The sequence below is a fragment of the Hydra vulgaris genome, chromosome 14 (assembly GCF_038396675.1).
Source record: "Hydra vulgaris chromosome 14, alternate assembly HydraT2T_AEP".
Taxonomy (NCBI): domain Eukaryota; kingdom Metazoa; phylum Cnidaria; class Hydrozoa; order Anthoathecata; family Hydridae; genus Hydra; species Hydra vulgaris.
Genome location: NC_088933.1, coordinates 33,010,421 through 33,026,315, shown reverse-complemented (window position 1 = coordinate 33,026,315; position 15,895 = coordinate 33,010,421). Strand labels below are relative to the sequence as shown.

Below are 15,895 nucleotides of genomic sequence, written 5' to 3'. Positions count from 1 at the left end.
AAGTCCATTTAGCTGACGTGAACAGTTTTAATCTTAACTTTAGTCTTTATCGTTTAGAACTTTGTTTAGTTGTAGTTAATGGTGTTTCAGGAAAAGTATATTAAAAAAAGCGAAGACAGAGTAGTTAGCAGTTTTAAACATATTATGAAAGACCTTAAACTAGCAGACAATAACAGATTTAGTTACAAACTGATCAAGGAACCAAATTTATCAATCACAAACTGGAAGAATGGTGCGAATCTATTCAATCACAAACAGGAAGAATGGTGCGAAAATATTCATCATTTTTATTCTAAAAATTATAGAAAAGCTGATTTAGCAAAATCAGTTATCGGTCGAATAAAACTACATTATCAAAAGCTAAGAAATCAAGGCGGGCTTAAAAAACATAATTGGAGTTATTTAACCTAACAAACTGAACAAAAATTAAAGGAAAAAGAAAAAAAAAATAGTGGAACCAGTTCTGAAGATTTGGACGCTGACAATGCAAAAGATAAAGCTTTAATGGGTCAATTTACTAACACATTGCTAAGGCGTGGGTACAATTTTTCTTCCAATAATTTGCACCGAGTAGAAGAAAATACAAAAACTCAAAAACCCAAAATTTTAATACCTTTATCTATGGAAACAGAATGTTATTTGTAAAAGTATTAACAATATGCCAAAGACACTTTTAGTAAATCGAGCACACGCGATCGTTCATATTGGGACACTACAAAAAAGTAATTATCTTGAACGTCTCCGAATGCTCTAACCCTTTAGTAGAAGGTTACTTACCCGTTCATATTTATAAAGTTGGACTAAAAGAGAATTAAATACAACATACAAAGTCAAGCAAGATGGTTCATTACCTAATAACGAAGAAGATAAAAACCTTGACTTTAAAAACTTTAACGAATATGTTTACACCTTTTCAAAACATTTAAAAGAAGGTTATAGAAAGAAAAAATAAAGAAAAATTTAACAATTTAACATTTCAAGACGTGCAAGTTGTAAACAAATATGACTGTAATGCGTGTTATTTTAGCAAAATTAAAAACAAAAACAAAGATTGTGTGCATTTTCATGTTTTGAACGTTACTTTGCCTTTATTCCCAAACCAAATTGACAAACCTACTTTTAAAAATAATAACCTTATGCATTAAGTTGCAATGGATGTCCTGAATATTTTAACTCACGTTGACGAAAATATGGCGTTTACAGAAATCAATTAAGTTTCAGAATGGAATCCAAATCCGCTTTAAAACAAATGTTAATAAACATTCAAATTGACATGATAACTTATCCTAATAAAATTATTTTTTATCTCATAAACAAAAAAATTATTTTATACTCGAATTTCGCAGTTTTACCAAGAGACACATTTCCAAGTTATGACATATTAGGAGTTGCAAAAATGTTTGACGTTTGTTTAGAACATATGTGTTCTACGTCAAACTATGCTAAGCTTTTTGGCACTACATCACCAAGTCCTTACTAAAAGGATTTTTCGATTAGACGACTAGAACTTATTAATATCTTTTTAAAGAGAAGACTCATTTTTAGTGACTTTTTTCAAGTTATCAAAATAAAAATAACAATATAGTTAACCAGAAATATTTAAACTTAAAACATTTTTTCGACTCTAATAATAACCTTTGATACGTAACTAATAACAAAATTAGAGTCATTTCAAATTTAAGTATAAATACAAACAAGCAAAATATGCAAAGTTATTTTTACATTAACGCGCCTAATTATAATTTCGCATGGTACTTTAAGAAAAAAACAAATAAAAATAATCCTTCTGGTCTTTATCCGATAAGATTGAGTTTTGGAAGTTTATTGAATGAACAAGGATTATCTTATCTTGTTTTTTTTTTAAATCGAACTAACGAGTCGCAATATGTAGTCGAAGATTTTACGCCCTTGTTGCAAAACAATTACTTTCTCCAAAATCAAGATATGATAATTTATACAATATTTCATTATCAACTCGAAAGAGCAAAAAACTTTTTATTTGCGTAAAAACATCCACAAGTAGCTTCAGACGATATAGCAAATCTTACGCCTGAAAGACAAATCATTTTAAACAAAATAGAAGAAACTTTTGTTTGCCCTTTTATTCATATTATGGTAACGCCTAAATATAGCGAAGCGCTTGTTCAAAATTTTGCGTCAAGTTCTATTATTCCAGACACACGTGACGCTATTATTTTAAGTGTTGATTTAGATGTCTATATTAATAACCTTTACCTATACAGAAAGCGTAAAAATAAAAATCTAAAGTGAGATACATCGATCCATGGCAAATTACTTTTTTTTAATTAAAAATAATGACTTATTCAAACACAACAAAAGCTGAAAGCAACGCATATAATATAGAAACCGAACTCGTCAATGTTCCAATCAAAAATATCGCTTTATGGAAAATTTGGAACAATCATGTCAATGTTAAAGACGCAAACAACAACTATACGGAAGAAAAAAATGATATTAAGAACTTTTATAAACATTTTCAGATACGCCTTTATAGGTGTTTTAAGAGCTTAAGTGACAAAATACCTCTATGTTAGAGCGTCGGCTATAGGCGTGGAACCTTCCAAATTGTTCACAAGTTTCTATAAATTATTTTTTCAAAAAACAAGCGAAAGAAAATATTATCGATTTACTTTAAAAAACAAACCGCTAGCTTCATTAACTATACCTTTTTTATCGTCAAGCAAATCATATGGCCTAAACGAGAATTAAAAATTTTAGATATCTTTACCGAATGTATTAATGATCAAATGTCAAATGGTGATTTGATTTATGAAGGAAATTATGTCTATGGTTATCAAAAATTACTCAGTAAACTTTACCAACTTTCATGTTTTCCTAGTGAAAATGTTAAAAATTGATACACTTTTGGTGTGTATCGTCTTTTGAACAAAACACACGTCATATCGATTTAAAATTGCCACAACAAACAAGGAAAGCCATTATAAATTTGTCTAAATCTCTTTATTTTGAAATAAAAACGAGCGAAATTTCTCCGTAACACAAACAATTTGGAACAAGTGTTAATTTTCAAGTCTTACCTTGCAACTTCCTTGAAGATATTTATAAAATAATAACAGTCGATTTAAGTTTTATTGCTAAACATTACGCAAAAACATTTTTGTATACAAATTGCGGAATGCATTTAAATGGAAGATACAAGTAAAGTATTGTTGCTTTTTTCAATTTAGCTAACTACAACAATTCTACGCAAATGACAGTCAGTATTGGTTTTACTAAAAATGGCAAATTTAAAATTCAAGGAGAATTAACAATTTTTGATGTTAACGACATAGAAGATTGGAAACAAACAAATGGTCATTTTTTAACACAAAGCACCACTCACCTTTAGAAATCTAAGTAGTAGAGTTTTTTTCATGCCAACCTTGAAAATTTAAATAATACCGTTTTTTCAGTTAACTTCTTTGAAAATAACGATTTATAAATATAGAAATGAACCTTTTTGATAAGAATAAAACGACGTGATTTAATTTAATTGTTTATAATAAAAAATATAAAAAGAATAAATATGTATTTTTTTTCTAATTAAACAAAACAAAATGGCTCTTTTTTTCACCAAAGAAAGACACGATAAAACTTTTTTTTGATTTAGAAATTGAAGATTCAAAATTGAATAATAAAGACCAATTAAATCAAATTAAAAATCATATAAACCATTGTCAAAATCAACTCGCTCAATATTCTACCAAGTCTGACGTTTTAAACATTAAATTGGAATTGGATGAATAATGCGAATATTAAAAAAAATTTAAACATAAAAAAAAGAATGTTAAGAAGAAAAACCTCAAAAAAATAAATATGATAAATAATGTTCATACAGAAAAGCCAAAACGTAAAAACACAAACATATTCATACAAAGAAAGCAGAAGTTCAGAAGAAGATAAAGAAGAAATAATTGATAAAAAATCTCCAAAAAATAAAGCAACTGTTCCATTTCACGTTTGTTCTCTATGTTTTCGAAAAGTTAACGCGGTTTACGCTATTCACGGTTTATGCAGATTTTCTATTATTCAACAAAGAGCAATTTTATCTACCATCCTAATGCAGAATAAAAGTGAAAAAAAACAGTAAAAAAACGAAAAGTTGAATAAAAAAAATTTAATTGAACTTAGTTTACTCGTGGTTTAAAAGACGTTAAAAACAAAAAAATAATACATAGAAAAAAAAAATGTTAAGGAAAAAGTTTACGCTTTTATTTTTTTATACAATTTAAAAAAAGGTTACGATTGAAGATGTTTTAGCGAAGGCTAAAGACAAAATTGTTTGTTGCTAGAAGCAACAAACGGCAACATAAGCACAGAATACAATTCCATATAAAACAATGATTTTCCAGGTTTCCAGACAGGTCAAGCGCAAGATAAAATTATAGCCACCTGTTATCAAAAATTTAATCACGATCTAACTTTAGATTTAGCAAATTTAATTACTTATACTATAAAATTAAACAACTGGATTATACCGCAAGATTACATATTAGAATATGATTTGCACATTTATAAAAACCTATGCGCGCTTAAAAAATTTACAACTGCTGATGATCTAAATTTATTAAATAGAATATGTTTAGTGCAAAACATCGCTCTTCATTTAATAAAACTTAAGAAAGTTTATCACAATTTTCAAAAAAATATCACTACTTGTGCAAACAACGCAGCATCGAATCTCGGTTTCAATCGTTTCAAAGGTCTACTAACTAAAAAAGTTTAGACAGGAAATACTTAATCCGAATTTAGGATCATTAGAAGTTGATAATCTTGCTTATGACGCCGCTTTAAAATAATAAAAACTCTTGTTCAATCGGCCGACGCTTATGCTTTAACTAGAGTAACAACCGTACCGGCTGCCGAATATCAAACAAATTTAAGAGAAATACAATAAATTAATTAAGCGAGATAAAGGTTGCAAATTCAAAGTACAGTTAAGTCTTTTATGTGAATTTTTCCAATTTTAAAGCTTTTACGGAATAGGAAAAAAACTTAGAATTGAATTTAACATTGAAAATGATATGTAGCAACTTTTAGAATTTGTTAGAGATTATACTGCAGCCGACGTGACAGCTCTTGCCAATGTCGGTTTAGCTATTTAAAACTTTACTAATCACGTAAATAAATACAGAATAAAGCCAAGTTTATCATTGGAAATATCTTTATACATTAACCGTAAAACAGACAAAGCTTATACTTTACTTCATTTTGCTCATTACGATCAAGTTGTAGCAAATGTAAAAGGTACTACTGAGACACCGTTAACTTGGGAAATATAAAAACGGCAGATATTGTATATCATTGCTTTTTTTTTAAGTGCAATCAAAAGAAGGAAAAGATCATTTAAAAAAACGTGTTTAACTTCTACCGGAAAAGCTTGCAGCTATATAAAAAAAATGACTTTGAATAGTTTCCGAAAAACTCTTCCTAATTTGCCAGGCGACACATTTGAAATAGATCTTACCAAAGTAGACGATCAACATGGTGTTTCTGAAGTTATATTTTGTGGTGTAAAGGAAACACTTCTTCAGTTTAAATATTATTTATATCGCCAAATTTTACACAAGTGATGACGACACTTTTATTAAAAGTCCTTTAAGTTTTTTAGTACAACAAATAAAACCAAACCGTTAGGCATAGACACAACCAACGATTACAATTTTATCAACAACAAACCTCCCGCAGTTATTGCAGGAATTAATTTGTTTCAAATAACTGTCCAATTGCTAGAAGTTTTTAAAGGTTTGGTGACTCTGCATCTTTAATATCCACCTCAGATGGTTCAAACCGTAACAGCAGAAGATGAAAGTTACATATATATATACATATATGTTTTTTCATATATAGTTACATATATGCTCCTAACAAATTTAAATCATCATAGTTTATTATACAAAATTTTTATTTTGGTTAAAACAATCATATTTGAACTGTATTTTTTATAAGCTATTATAACGACTACTTAATTTTAAAAAAATTGTTAAAAATCATTCGTATATTTTCTTTTATTTATGGCTTGAAGACGTGGTAAAAAAATGGAACTCAATGCAGACATCAAGGACATCAAGGTAAAGGAATATTGACAACAAGAGTTAGAAATTTAGCAAACTGACTACTTAGATCTGAAATTGGAGGTTACGCGCTTGATTATCTACAAAAACAACGTAACGCGTAGAAAATATTGTTTTATCGTGTACGAGAGAAAAATAAGAAAACGAATAAAAAAATAAATTTCGCGGTTCAGGTGATTTCCTAGAAACATTTCTGGCTTATACTTGCTCAAAAATTTACCCAATTTTAAAGTCGAAGCTGAAGCGTCAAATCTTCAACTTTAGAACTATTTGTAAACGTAACAAAATAAAAAGAAATAACGAATAGGAAAAGTAAACTTACATGTATTAAAATATATTTAAAATTATTTAAAATATAAAAAACATCAACTAAACTCAAACTCACCGTAATGCATAAAAAAAGAGGAAGAAGGAGAGTTTAATTACCACCTTTAAATAGGAGCAGGTAAAAGACGTTTAAAAAGACGAATGCGTGGTAAATTTCTACCATTGTTAGCAGCGCTCGTAGCCCCAGTTTATTTTTTTCTATCATACCACGTTGATTAAAAAATGTACAAGAAACTTTTTAGTAAAAAAAGACACTATATAACTAAAAAAAGACATTAGAGAAGACGAATACGATTGCGAGAAAAATTTTTCCAGCAATAGAAGCAATGCGTCCCAATTTTTACCAAGTCTTGTGCCGAGTCTTTTACCCACAATAGGAAAAGCTGTTTTGGGTGGCGCTATTTCAGGAGGAATTTCTTAAGGAATCAATTGAATTAGAAAATAATTGTATTATTCTATTAAAAAAGTATGTTATAAAAAATTGTATTACAATATTTTTTATCTTTTTTTTAACACCTATTACAACACCTATTGCAGCAAGTTCTATAACAACTACAGTAAGAATATGTTCTAACAAGACACCTACTACAAGTATTGTATTCTGATCTTATAAAATGAATAAAATAATGAATTAACTTGTTTTTAACAGATTCTAGTTTCTAATTCATTTTAGTATTATTTTTTCACAAAACCAAAACCCAAAATTGTTTTAATTATAATAAATCCAGCTAATAATGCTCCAAATATATATACCCCAGTACAATTATATTAATAATTGATGAAAGCACTAAAGACGTCGCAATTCTTTTTTTATCTAATTCTTTTAATATTTTTATTGCGCCATTAACATACTTCGAAATTGCGAATATGATTTTCATGTGTATTGTGAGTGCTACTGTAATCGTGTGGCTTGTCTGGCTTATACCATTTTACCACTGCCACATTTTAAGTTGTTTCAAATTGTTGGAACGGTTTATTTTTTGTTCCATTTAAATATACTCAATATTTTTTCGATTTTTTTATATCTTTGTTTACGCATCATTGAACATACTGAATCAGCTAATAAAATTATCAGAATTTTTTAATATTTGTTTTAAAATTGTTTATTTTTAAATTTTTCGCCAGACACGATTTTTTTGAATTTTTTGGCGCAATTTTTTAAATTTTAAGGCAGACACACAAACACTGAAATGATAAACAGCAAGGAGACATATCATCAGAATTTTGTGGAACACCGCATGTTATAATTATTAATAGATAACATATAGAATGTATAATGTAAACAAACTGCTTATGGTTTGTAAGATAATTTTCAAACCATAATAGGCTTTAATTTTTAATACCATTTGATATTAGTTTATTTCATTTGATGATTGACGGTATCAAATGACTTAGACAACTCAATAAACACTCCTAGTGTAAAACAAGAGTCTTTAAAAGAGTTAATTGTATTGCACGTAAGTTGAAGAATGGCGTGCTGGGTTAACTTAATTTTTTTGAAACCAAATTGGTCTTCATATAGAAATACATTTCCAACAAGATAAAATTGGGTTTTACATTGTTCTTTTGAAAACTTTTGAAAAACTGGAAGAACTTAAATAGGGCAATAATTTGTTATATTTGTACGATCCCTTGTTTTAAAGATTGGAGTTACCTTAGCTATTTTTAGTTTACTTGGAAAAGATCCTTGTGTAATGGTTGCTCTGAAGATTTTATAAAGATCGTTGGAATCAATCACAATATTTGTGTTAATATTATCATACTCAGTAGCTTTATTTCGTTTTAATGACTTTAAAGCAACCTCATATTCATTAAAAGTTAACTCAGTAAAATTTAACTTAGAGCTTATTGATGTTTTGAACTCATCAACAGATTTATTTTTAATGAACGAAATACAAGCGCTTATTTTGTTCCAATAGTGGCGAAAAGCTTATTGAATTCAAATGCAATATCATTTGAGTCACTTAATAATTTGTTACCAACTTGTATAAAATTTGGGAGTAAATTTTTATTTGGTTTAAGTTTTCCAGACACCTCCTTCATGATTTGCCAGACACTTCTTTAGTTGTGCTTATATTTGTTTAGCAAGCTTGAGTAGTAGTTTTTTTTACATTTTTGCAAAGCTTTTAAAATAAGTTTGTATAATGTTTTTATAATTTTGTTTATGTTTTTCTGATTTCGATTTTAGATATTTAATGTATAACTTCTGCATAATTTTTGATGATTTTCAGAGAACATTAGTAATCAAATGAGATGACATTTCAATTTCAACTATTTCAAAGAAAAATTGGAATCGACACTTGGTAAAAAGTTTTGAAAAATTGTCGTAGTTTATGTTGATACTATCATTAAAGTTATTATAACCTCAACCTCTAAGTGATAATTGTTCTCTGAAATAATTTAAATTTTTGTTGTTAATAGGCCGTTTTTTTATAAAAACATTTCCCTGCTTTTTTTTTTAAATTAACACATATAGGAAAAAAAGTTTGGAAGTGATCGGAAAAATTGGTTTTTATTATTCCTTTTTTAGCGACCTATTAAAAAATTTGTTTGTTAAAATGTTATCAAATAATGATGATAAATAAATTGTGATTCTAGTCGGGCGATTAATTAAAGGTATTGCTCCAGTTTCAAAAAAACCATTAAAAATTTTTCTCAAACTTTGATTTTCATAATAATCAAAGGAGTTTATGTTGAAATCCCCAATCAAGTAATCTTTTTCTTTTCAAGATTAGTTTGCTTTATTATGTTTTTAAGTAAAAAATTGCCAAAGGTTTCAATTTTTCCAGTTGTTGGCCTGTAACAACAGCTTTATAGTATATTTTTTAAATCCTTATTGATAAGTTGTACTGTTAAAATCTCTTTGTTTTTGTCAGAAAAACACATTTTGCTTCAACTTTTATACAGAAGGTTATTTTAACTAAAGTTAAAACTCCTTTTCGTTAATTAGTACTTCGTTCTAAAATTACTGGATTAGTTACACATAAAGTATGTCTCAAAACTTGAGATTCTTCGAGTGCTGAAACCCAAAAAACAGCTTCTTTTTTAAACATTTAGTTCACATATACTTTTCGAAAAAGTATATAAATGTTTGTGTTTATAAATATATATATATATATATATATATATACATATATAAATATATATCCCTAGATGCGCCTAAAGGCAACAGTAAAAAATTTTCGACCTTAAGGCGACTAATGGAAATTTTCAACTTTTTTTTTCAAAATAAAACGCAATAGATTCGGAAGACATTAATGATGATTAATCTGCTACTAGTTCGCTAATTTAATATTTAATGGAAAAGTTATACGAGTTATATAAATTTGCTGTCACCTTAAGGTTTTTTGTATATTTTAAAGTCGCCTAAAGGAAAAAAAAACCCTACATCGACTGTAAGGTGACAGATTTTTGTTTAGATGTAAACATTAATTTTTATAGAGATTAAGTTAACAAATATTTATTTTCTTCGTTTATTGCTTATATTCCAAGCATATTGCACAATAATAACAATTTTCTTTCATTTTCTATTTTCTAAATTTTCTTTCATTTTCTAAACTTTCTTTCATTTTCAATTTTCTAAAATTTTGATACATTATTATAGAAAAACTCGAACTACCACAAAGCTTAAAAACAATAAAAGTTCAAAATACTCAGGGTTTAAACTGACGCATGTGGGCATCATGTTACGGTTTTGACACATACATTTTATTAGAAATAGCAGGTTAAGACTTTTTAGGAAAACGTTTATATTATACTTATAAGCTAAAACAACGAGTATCAATCTACAGATTTACCGATACTAAATGTCATTGAATTGTTTGATAGCAGGCTTCCGTCAAATCAGCCCGCAAAAGTAATAAAAGCAATCTAGTTGTTTGTAAATAATTTTACAAAATGAAACCGCTAAGATTTTAAGCGAGAAATTGCCCTCTCAGCATTTGTCAATTCCCATAAGCGCAACTGTCTTCTTTCGAAAATTCTGTTTAATTCGTCGTGTATTAACAATTCTAGTTCTGATTTGTTTGAGGTCTAAACTAAATTTTTTTGCAAATACTTCCATTTCTTTACGGCCTAAAAAAACAAAACGATTAAATTATTAACTTTAGAAAAAAAATAGTAATAATCGAAATAAGCGAAAAGTTAAAATTTAAAAGATTTTACTGGTTATGCATTAATTTTTCCATAAATGTCTTTGTAAATGACGCTAACACGTTGAAAAGAGCAGTGTAACTAGTTTGTTATGGTTTTGATGTCTACACTTGCACTGGGTGTGAACTGAAAACCGCTTTAAAAGCAAATAAAAAAGACTTCATTATAAAAAAACGGATGAAATACCTGGATATCCACGATTTTTTTCGAGGTGAACGGCAAATTCGTAAAAAACGCAACTTAACTAGTCTTATTCCATAACTTTTTTTCAACTGTTAAAATTTTCTTTTTATTGATCGCTTTTTCTGTATAAAATAAAATTAGGAAAAGTATTTTCCACCCTCCGTTTCCTTGACATAATAAGCAATAATAATAAGCTTAGTTAATAAGCAGAGAAAGGTAAAAATTCAGATGGGGAAAAAACATGAATAAAAAAAAAAGTGATGGAAAAGGGAAAAAAACATGAATATATAAAAGTGGATATAGTTGAAGTTCGATGTACAAATTTACAAATGCTTAACTACATCAAAAATTATTGACAATTATAATGGCATTTGCAGTTTCAAAACTATCAATTTATTTATGACAGTTCTGATTATTTACTTTCAAAAAATTAAAATGCCTTTAAAAGCATTATATAATCTTTAACTAGAGTTAAAAAGCATTTGTTTAAAAGCATTATATAATCTTTAAATATAGTTAAAAAAAAAAGTTTGATAAAGCCATTATTTTAAAAGGTAAAAAATAAAATATAAGCAATTGAACCTTTTTCAAGTTTTAGCACTTGTTTTATCTATATTGCACCATCCAGTTTACTATCATTTACAGATATCTTTGTAAAATCAACTAATAATGAGAAATTATTAAACTGTCAGAGACAAATTATACAATCCAAAAAATGACAATTAAAAACGCGAAAGAGGACAGTATCGACAGTCGGTATTTAACTTGAGATAATAAAAATAATAACAACAAAATTATACCATATCAAATGTACTCAAAATGGCTTTAACATAAACAAAACAAAAAATTTTTACAAAGTAAAAACATCAAAAATAATTTTTTAACCTTTTAAACATGTTAAAACAATGTTATTTTGTATCTATTTTACTTTATACAATATTTATTTAGGCTAAATTTATTTTGTGATTTTAAACTCTTATTTGTTAACCTGTTTTGCTTTAAATTTCCATTAAAATTTAAATATAAATTAAAAACACAGGTTACTATCGCGTTACTTAAGTTTAGAAAACATATTTAATATTAAACTTTGAAGCATGAACTAAGTTTGTGGTAGCTTAAGCATCATATTAATTTTTTTTATTAGGAAATTAAGAAATTATAACTCTCAACATTCCTCACCTTCATGGAAAGATCTTTTAGGATACTTTTTTCTCCCAGTTTCACTTTCTATAACTTTAGAAAAAATGATAATATAAAAAAATAATAATTAAAAAACTTACCTTAATACAAAAAAAGTAAACAAATAAAAAATCAATTAAACCTTTTTTTAACTCAAGGATTGGCTTAATTTTTAAACCACTATTCAGTTTACTATCATTTTTAGATTTTAACTCAACTAATAAGTAAAAAAAAAAAAAATTCTGTATACATCAATTAAACAGTAAAATCAATAAAACAGTAATTTTATTATATTAAATTTAACTTTAAAAAAGCAATCAACATTACTCACCATCAGCTGGTATTACATGTTCCTTTATAGTGCATATCTCTTGTTCAGCTAAATTAGAAATACTTGACTTAAATGGATCAACCTTGCTCACTTCTTGAATATCTCTTAGTCTTTTGCCTGTTGTTTTTATTTGTAAGGATCCAGGAGCAGCTTGGTAAACATATTGATTAATTCTTTCTGAATGTCCAAAGTGATTATAAATTAAAGTTTTTTCCGTTTCTGAAAACTCCAGCTTTGCCAAGATTGTAGCAATACGATGCCGATTTTGAGTGGCAATAATTGCACCTTTTTTATCTAAGCGAACTAATATTTCGTTTATGCAATGCCAACCACTAGCATGGCTCATGCTTTTTTGGGTACTAGCAAAAATATATTGGTTTTCATCAGGAATTCCAGCATTTTTCTTAACCTCTTTGTCTGTCAGATATCGCATTGCTTTTATGCATTCTGGTGAAAAAAGAACAGGAACTGTGTGATCCGAACCTTTACCTGTTTGATAAGTGATAAACATTTGCTCAATATTAAATTCTTCAGGCAGAACTTGTTTATCCATCCATTCTCCATTTAAAGCCTCATTCCACTGAAATAAGTGCAATCGCACTGGTTCTCCACCTCACCTGGCATTAAATATAGTCAAACATGTGGCAGTTGCAGACAGGATAGTGACAAATGATTCACATGGATGTTGAAAATCATCAATAGAATTCATAATTTTGTTACATCCCTCAATAAGCAGTTGAACATCTGCTTCATTTGGGAGATTAATTGGTTTCTGCAAATCAATATTTTTACGATAATTTAGATTATAATATGCATCACCAAATAAATCATCCTCATAAAGCTTTAAAACCTTTAATAAGTCCACTACTCTCTGAGATTTTAAATCATCATTTTTTACCAAAAAGTAACCAATCAAAAATTTTGCTGTTAACTTTAATAAATTAAGTATACTGATTTTTAGGCCACTTTTTTGTGCACTTAATAAAAGATGGTCAGAATCTTCATTTGATTTTTCTGATAAAGAATTAATAGCTTCTCCAACTATGGTGATTACTTCTCGACAGTATATATCAGCCGCATTATTTAAGATATTATCTAATTTAACAGCTTTCTGGTTGTTATAGATACTTTTAAAAGATAAGTATAATCTTGCAGTTAACCGCATTCGTGAACGAACCAATCTTTTAGTCTCTGAAACTTTATCTTTCTTTCTTTTAAGAGCGCTATAAGATCTAGAACCTATCATTAAAATGACTTTGTCAGTTTTAATATAATTTCCAATATCATCTAGTTGTAATGTGTTTAGAAGGTTGACAAAGTCATTTGAATAATTTTCATAATCTTCACTTGCTATAGAAACCATAGGTATCAATAGATTGGTATTTGTACCGCGGCAAACAAGTTGGTGACGAGCTTTATACTTTCTTGAATAGAAACCTTTACACCCAAAACACATAAGAGGAAGTTCATCATTTTGTATTTTAGACTTTCTTTCTCTAATAAAACATGTTTGACCTGATTCCACAAGTGAAACATTGCGATTTCTAATTGCTTCCTTTCGAAATATTTCTACGTAACAATTCTGATCTTCAGAGTTCATAGTTAAAAGAGGCAATACTGAAGTTTCAGTGCCATGCTTTAAAAGAATATGGCGTTTTAACCGAGTCTGAGGAACTTTGCAAAATAAACAAAGTCGTGCTGGTTTTGTGTACTTGTTGGTTTCTGGTTTTAAGGTATTAACCTCAATTTTGCCATGTGTTTTAATTAGATCCAAACATTTTCTAGTAGTTTTACAAAAATCATCACAAGTTGATTTTAGGTCTTCTTTAGAAATATTACTATTGGAAGCTTCTGAAAAAGTTTTTAGTTCTTCCCAAGAAGCACATCTTTCAATTATAGAAGTTGTAATTAAACTAGGAAGTATGGCAATAAACTCTGTTTCTTTGTTTGGTGACGAACACACTAACTCGCTTTCTTTTTCAACAATAAGATCACATTTTTTAAAACTTGATTCAGTAATGATATCAACAGGGGATTGATATTGATATTCGATTTCTGAGTCAGAATCATCAAACAATGGCTTTTCCCATGTAACTTTCATAACATCTAAATTCTAAACAACAAATGGCTGATAAGTTAACATAAAAACTTAATTAAACGCAAAAAACACTTTAAAATTTTTAAATTATAAAATTAATTAAAAAAATTTAAGTAATGGGAAATGTTAGTAATATATTAAATATTACTGACATTTTGCATTATTTAATTTTTTTAAAACATACAGTGTTCATAACTTATCTAAGATAAAAATCGATAAAAAATACAAAAAACTTAAAAAAAGAAACAAAATTGTAACGAAATATCAAATTTCAATTAAATAAACTAGAAAAACTTAAAAAAATTTTTATACAACTTTTATATCCTTTTTTTATATTCCAATCATTACAAATCTATAATGTAATAATTTTTTTTTCAACTGCCGCACATATCTACACATAATTTCACATCTAATATTGAGTATTAATCATTAAATGCTGTCCACTATAAAGAGTTTTAACTTTGTTAAGGTCGTAAAAATTGTTGTAAGGTTATACAAAACTGTTTAATTTTAATAATTTGTACACTATTTAATTTTAGTACTTTGTTGCATTTTACTTACAATTTAGTAAAATGCAAAGAACTTAATTGGATTTGCCTAAATCTAACCAAAGCTTGAGTAACACAATCCAGTTCAACATGTGACAAAAAAGTACTTGTTGTTTCTTTACTCATTTTAACTTGACAAAATTAATTTTTAAAATATATTTTTTAAAAGTTCTTTCAAAAAATTGGTTACAATTGATAAGTAGTTTTTGAGTAATTAATTCCATAGGTTCACTGTTTTCACAGATAAAACACATTTTCATTTTATGCATATGATCAACCAGTAACTTATTAACATCTGTCTAGTACACCCACTGAATACATTACACCTGCCTATAGTTTAATATATCTGCTTAATAAACATGTTGATGTTTATTTTTTAGCATGGTGTTTTATACCAAAACCAAATATTTATTGAAAGAGACTATATGCAAATGAGTTATACAACTGCTTATTATTGATGTTTAAGTTACAAGCTTATTTTATACCTCAACTTTAAGTTACAAGCTTATTTTATAACTCAACTTTAAGTTACAAGCTTATTTTATACCTCAACTTTAAGTTACAAGCTTAGTTTATACCTCAACTTAAAGTTACAAGCTTATTTTATAACTCAACTTTCAGTTACAAGCTTATTTTATAACTCAACTTTAAGTTACAAGCTTATTTTATACCTCAACTATAAGTTACAAGCTTATTTTATACCTCAACTTTAAGTTACAAGCTTATTTTATAACTCAACTTTAAGTTACAAGCTTATTTTATAACTCAACTTTAAGTTACAAGCTTATTTTATAACTCAACTTTAAGTTACAAGCTTATTTTATACCTCAACTTTAAGTTACAAGCTTATTTTATACCTCAACTTTAAGTTACAAGCTTATTTTATAACTCAACTTTAATTTACAAGCTTATTTTATACCTCAACTTTAAGTTATAGGCTTATTTTATACCTCAACTTTAAGTTACAAGCTTATTTTATACC

General features: G+C 27.5%; 2 protein-coding genes across 7 annotated transcripts in view; both read right to left on the bottom strand.

Annotated features, from left to right (window-relative positions):
* Positions 1-9,935: 9,935 nt before the first annotated feature.
* LOC136090421 (uncharacterized) lies at positions 9,936-12,820 on the bottom strand. Of its 4 annotated transcripts, XR_010643411.1 has the most exons (6): positions 12,268-12,820; positions 12,079-12,153; positions 11,937-11,990; positions 11,340-11,420; positions 10,761-10,879; positions 9,936-10,496 (listed from the first exon to the last, which is right to left on the bottom strand). XR_010643411.1 is itself a non-coding variant. In XM_065817035.1 (5 exons), exons 1-4 carry the CDS (start codon positions 12,818-12,820, stop codon positions 11,368-11,370), a joined length of 735 nt encoding a protein of 244 aa, XP_065673107.1. In that variant the 3' UTR covers positions 9,936-10,496; positions 11,340-11,367. The 4 variants fall into 4 exon arrangements, 1 of the variants encoding a protein (XP_065673107.1); XR_010643412.1 differs by lacking the exon at positions 12,079-12,153; XM_065817035.1 differs by lacking the exon at positions 10,761-10,879.
* A 60-nt stretch (positions 12,821-12,880) lies between these two features.
* Positions 12,881-15,895, bottom strand: part of LOC124805852 (uncharacterized) — a 30,542-nt gene continuing 27,527 nt past the window's right edge. For all 3 annotated transcript variants that reach the window (XM_065817032.1, XM_065817033.1, XM_065817034.1), the window contains one exon: positions 12,881-14,380. In XM_065817032.1, coding sequence (XP_065673104.1) covers positions 12,881-14,380 — 1,500 coding nt within the window. The remainder of the gene's footprint in view (positions 14,381-15,895) is intronic.

Bases quoted from the DNA above. Each gene is read 5' to 3' on its own strand.
- LOC136090421 (XM_065817035.1), bottom strand. From the start codon at position 12,820: ATGGATAAACAAGTTCTGCCTGAAGAATTTAATATTGAGCAAATGTTT. The intron at 12,154-12,267 runs GTGAGTAATGTT...TTTACTTATTAG, and splicing joins ACATGTAATACCAGCTGATG to TTGAGTTAAAATCTAAAAAT. The intron at 11,991-12,078 runs GTTTAATTGATT...TTTTTTCTAAAG, and splicing joins AATCCTTGAGTTAAAAAAAG to TTATAGAAAGTGAAACTGGG.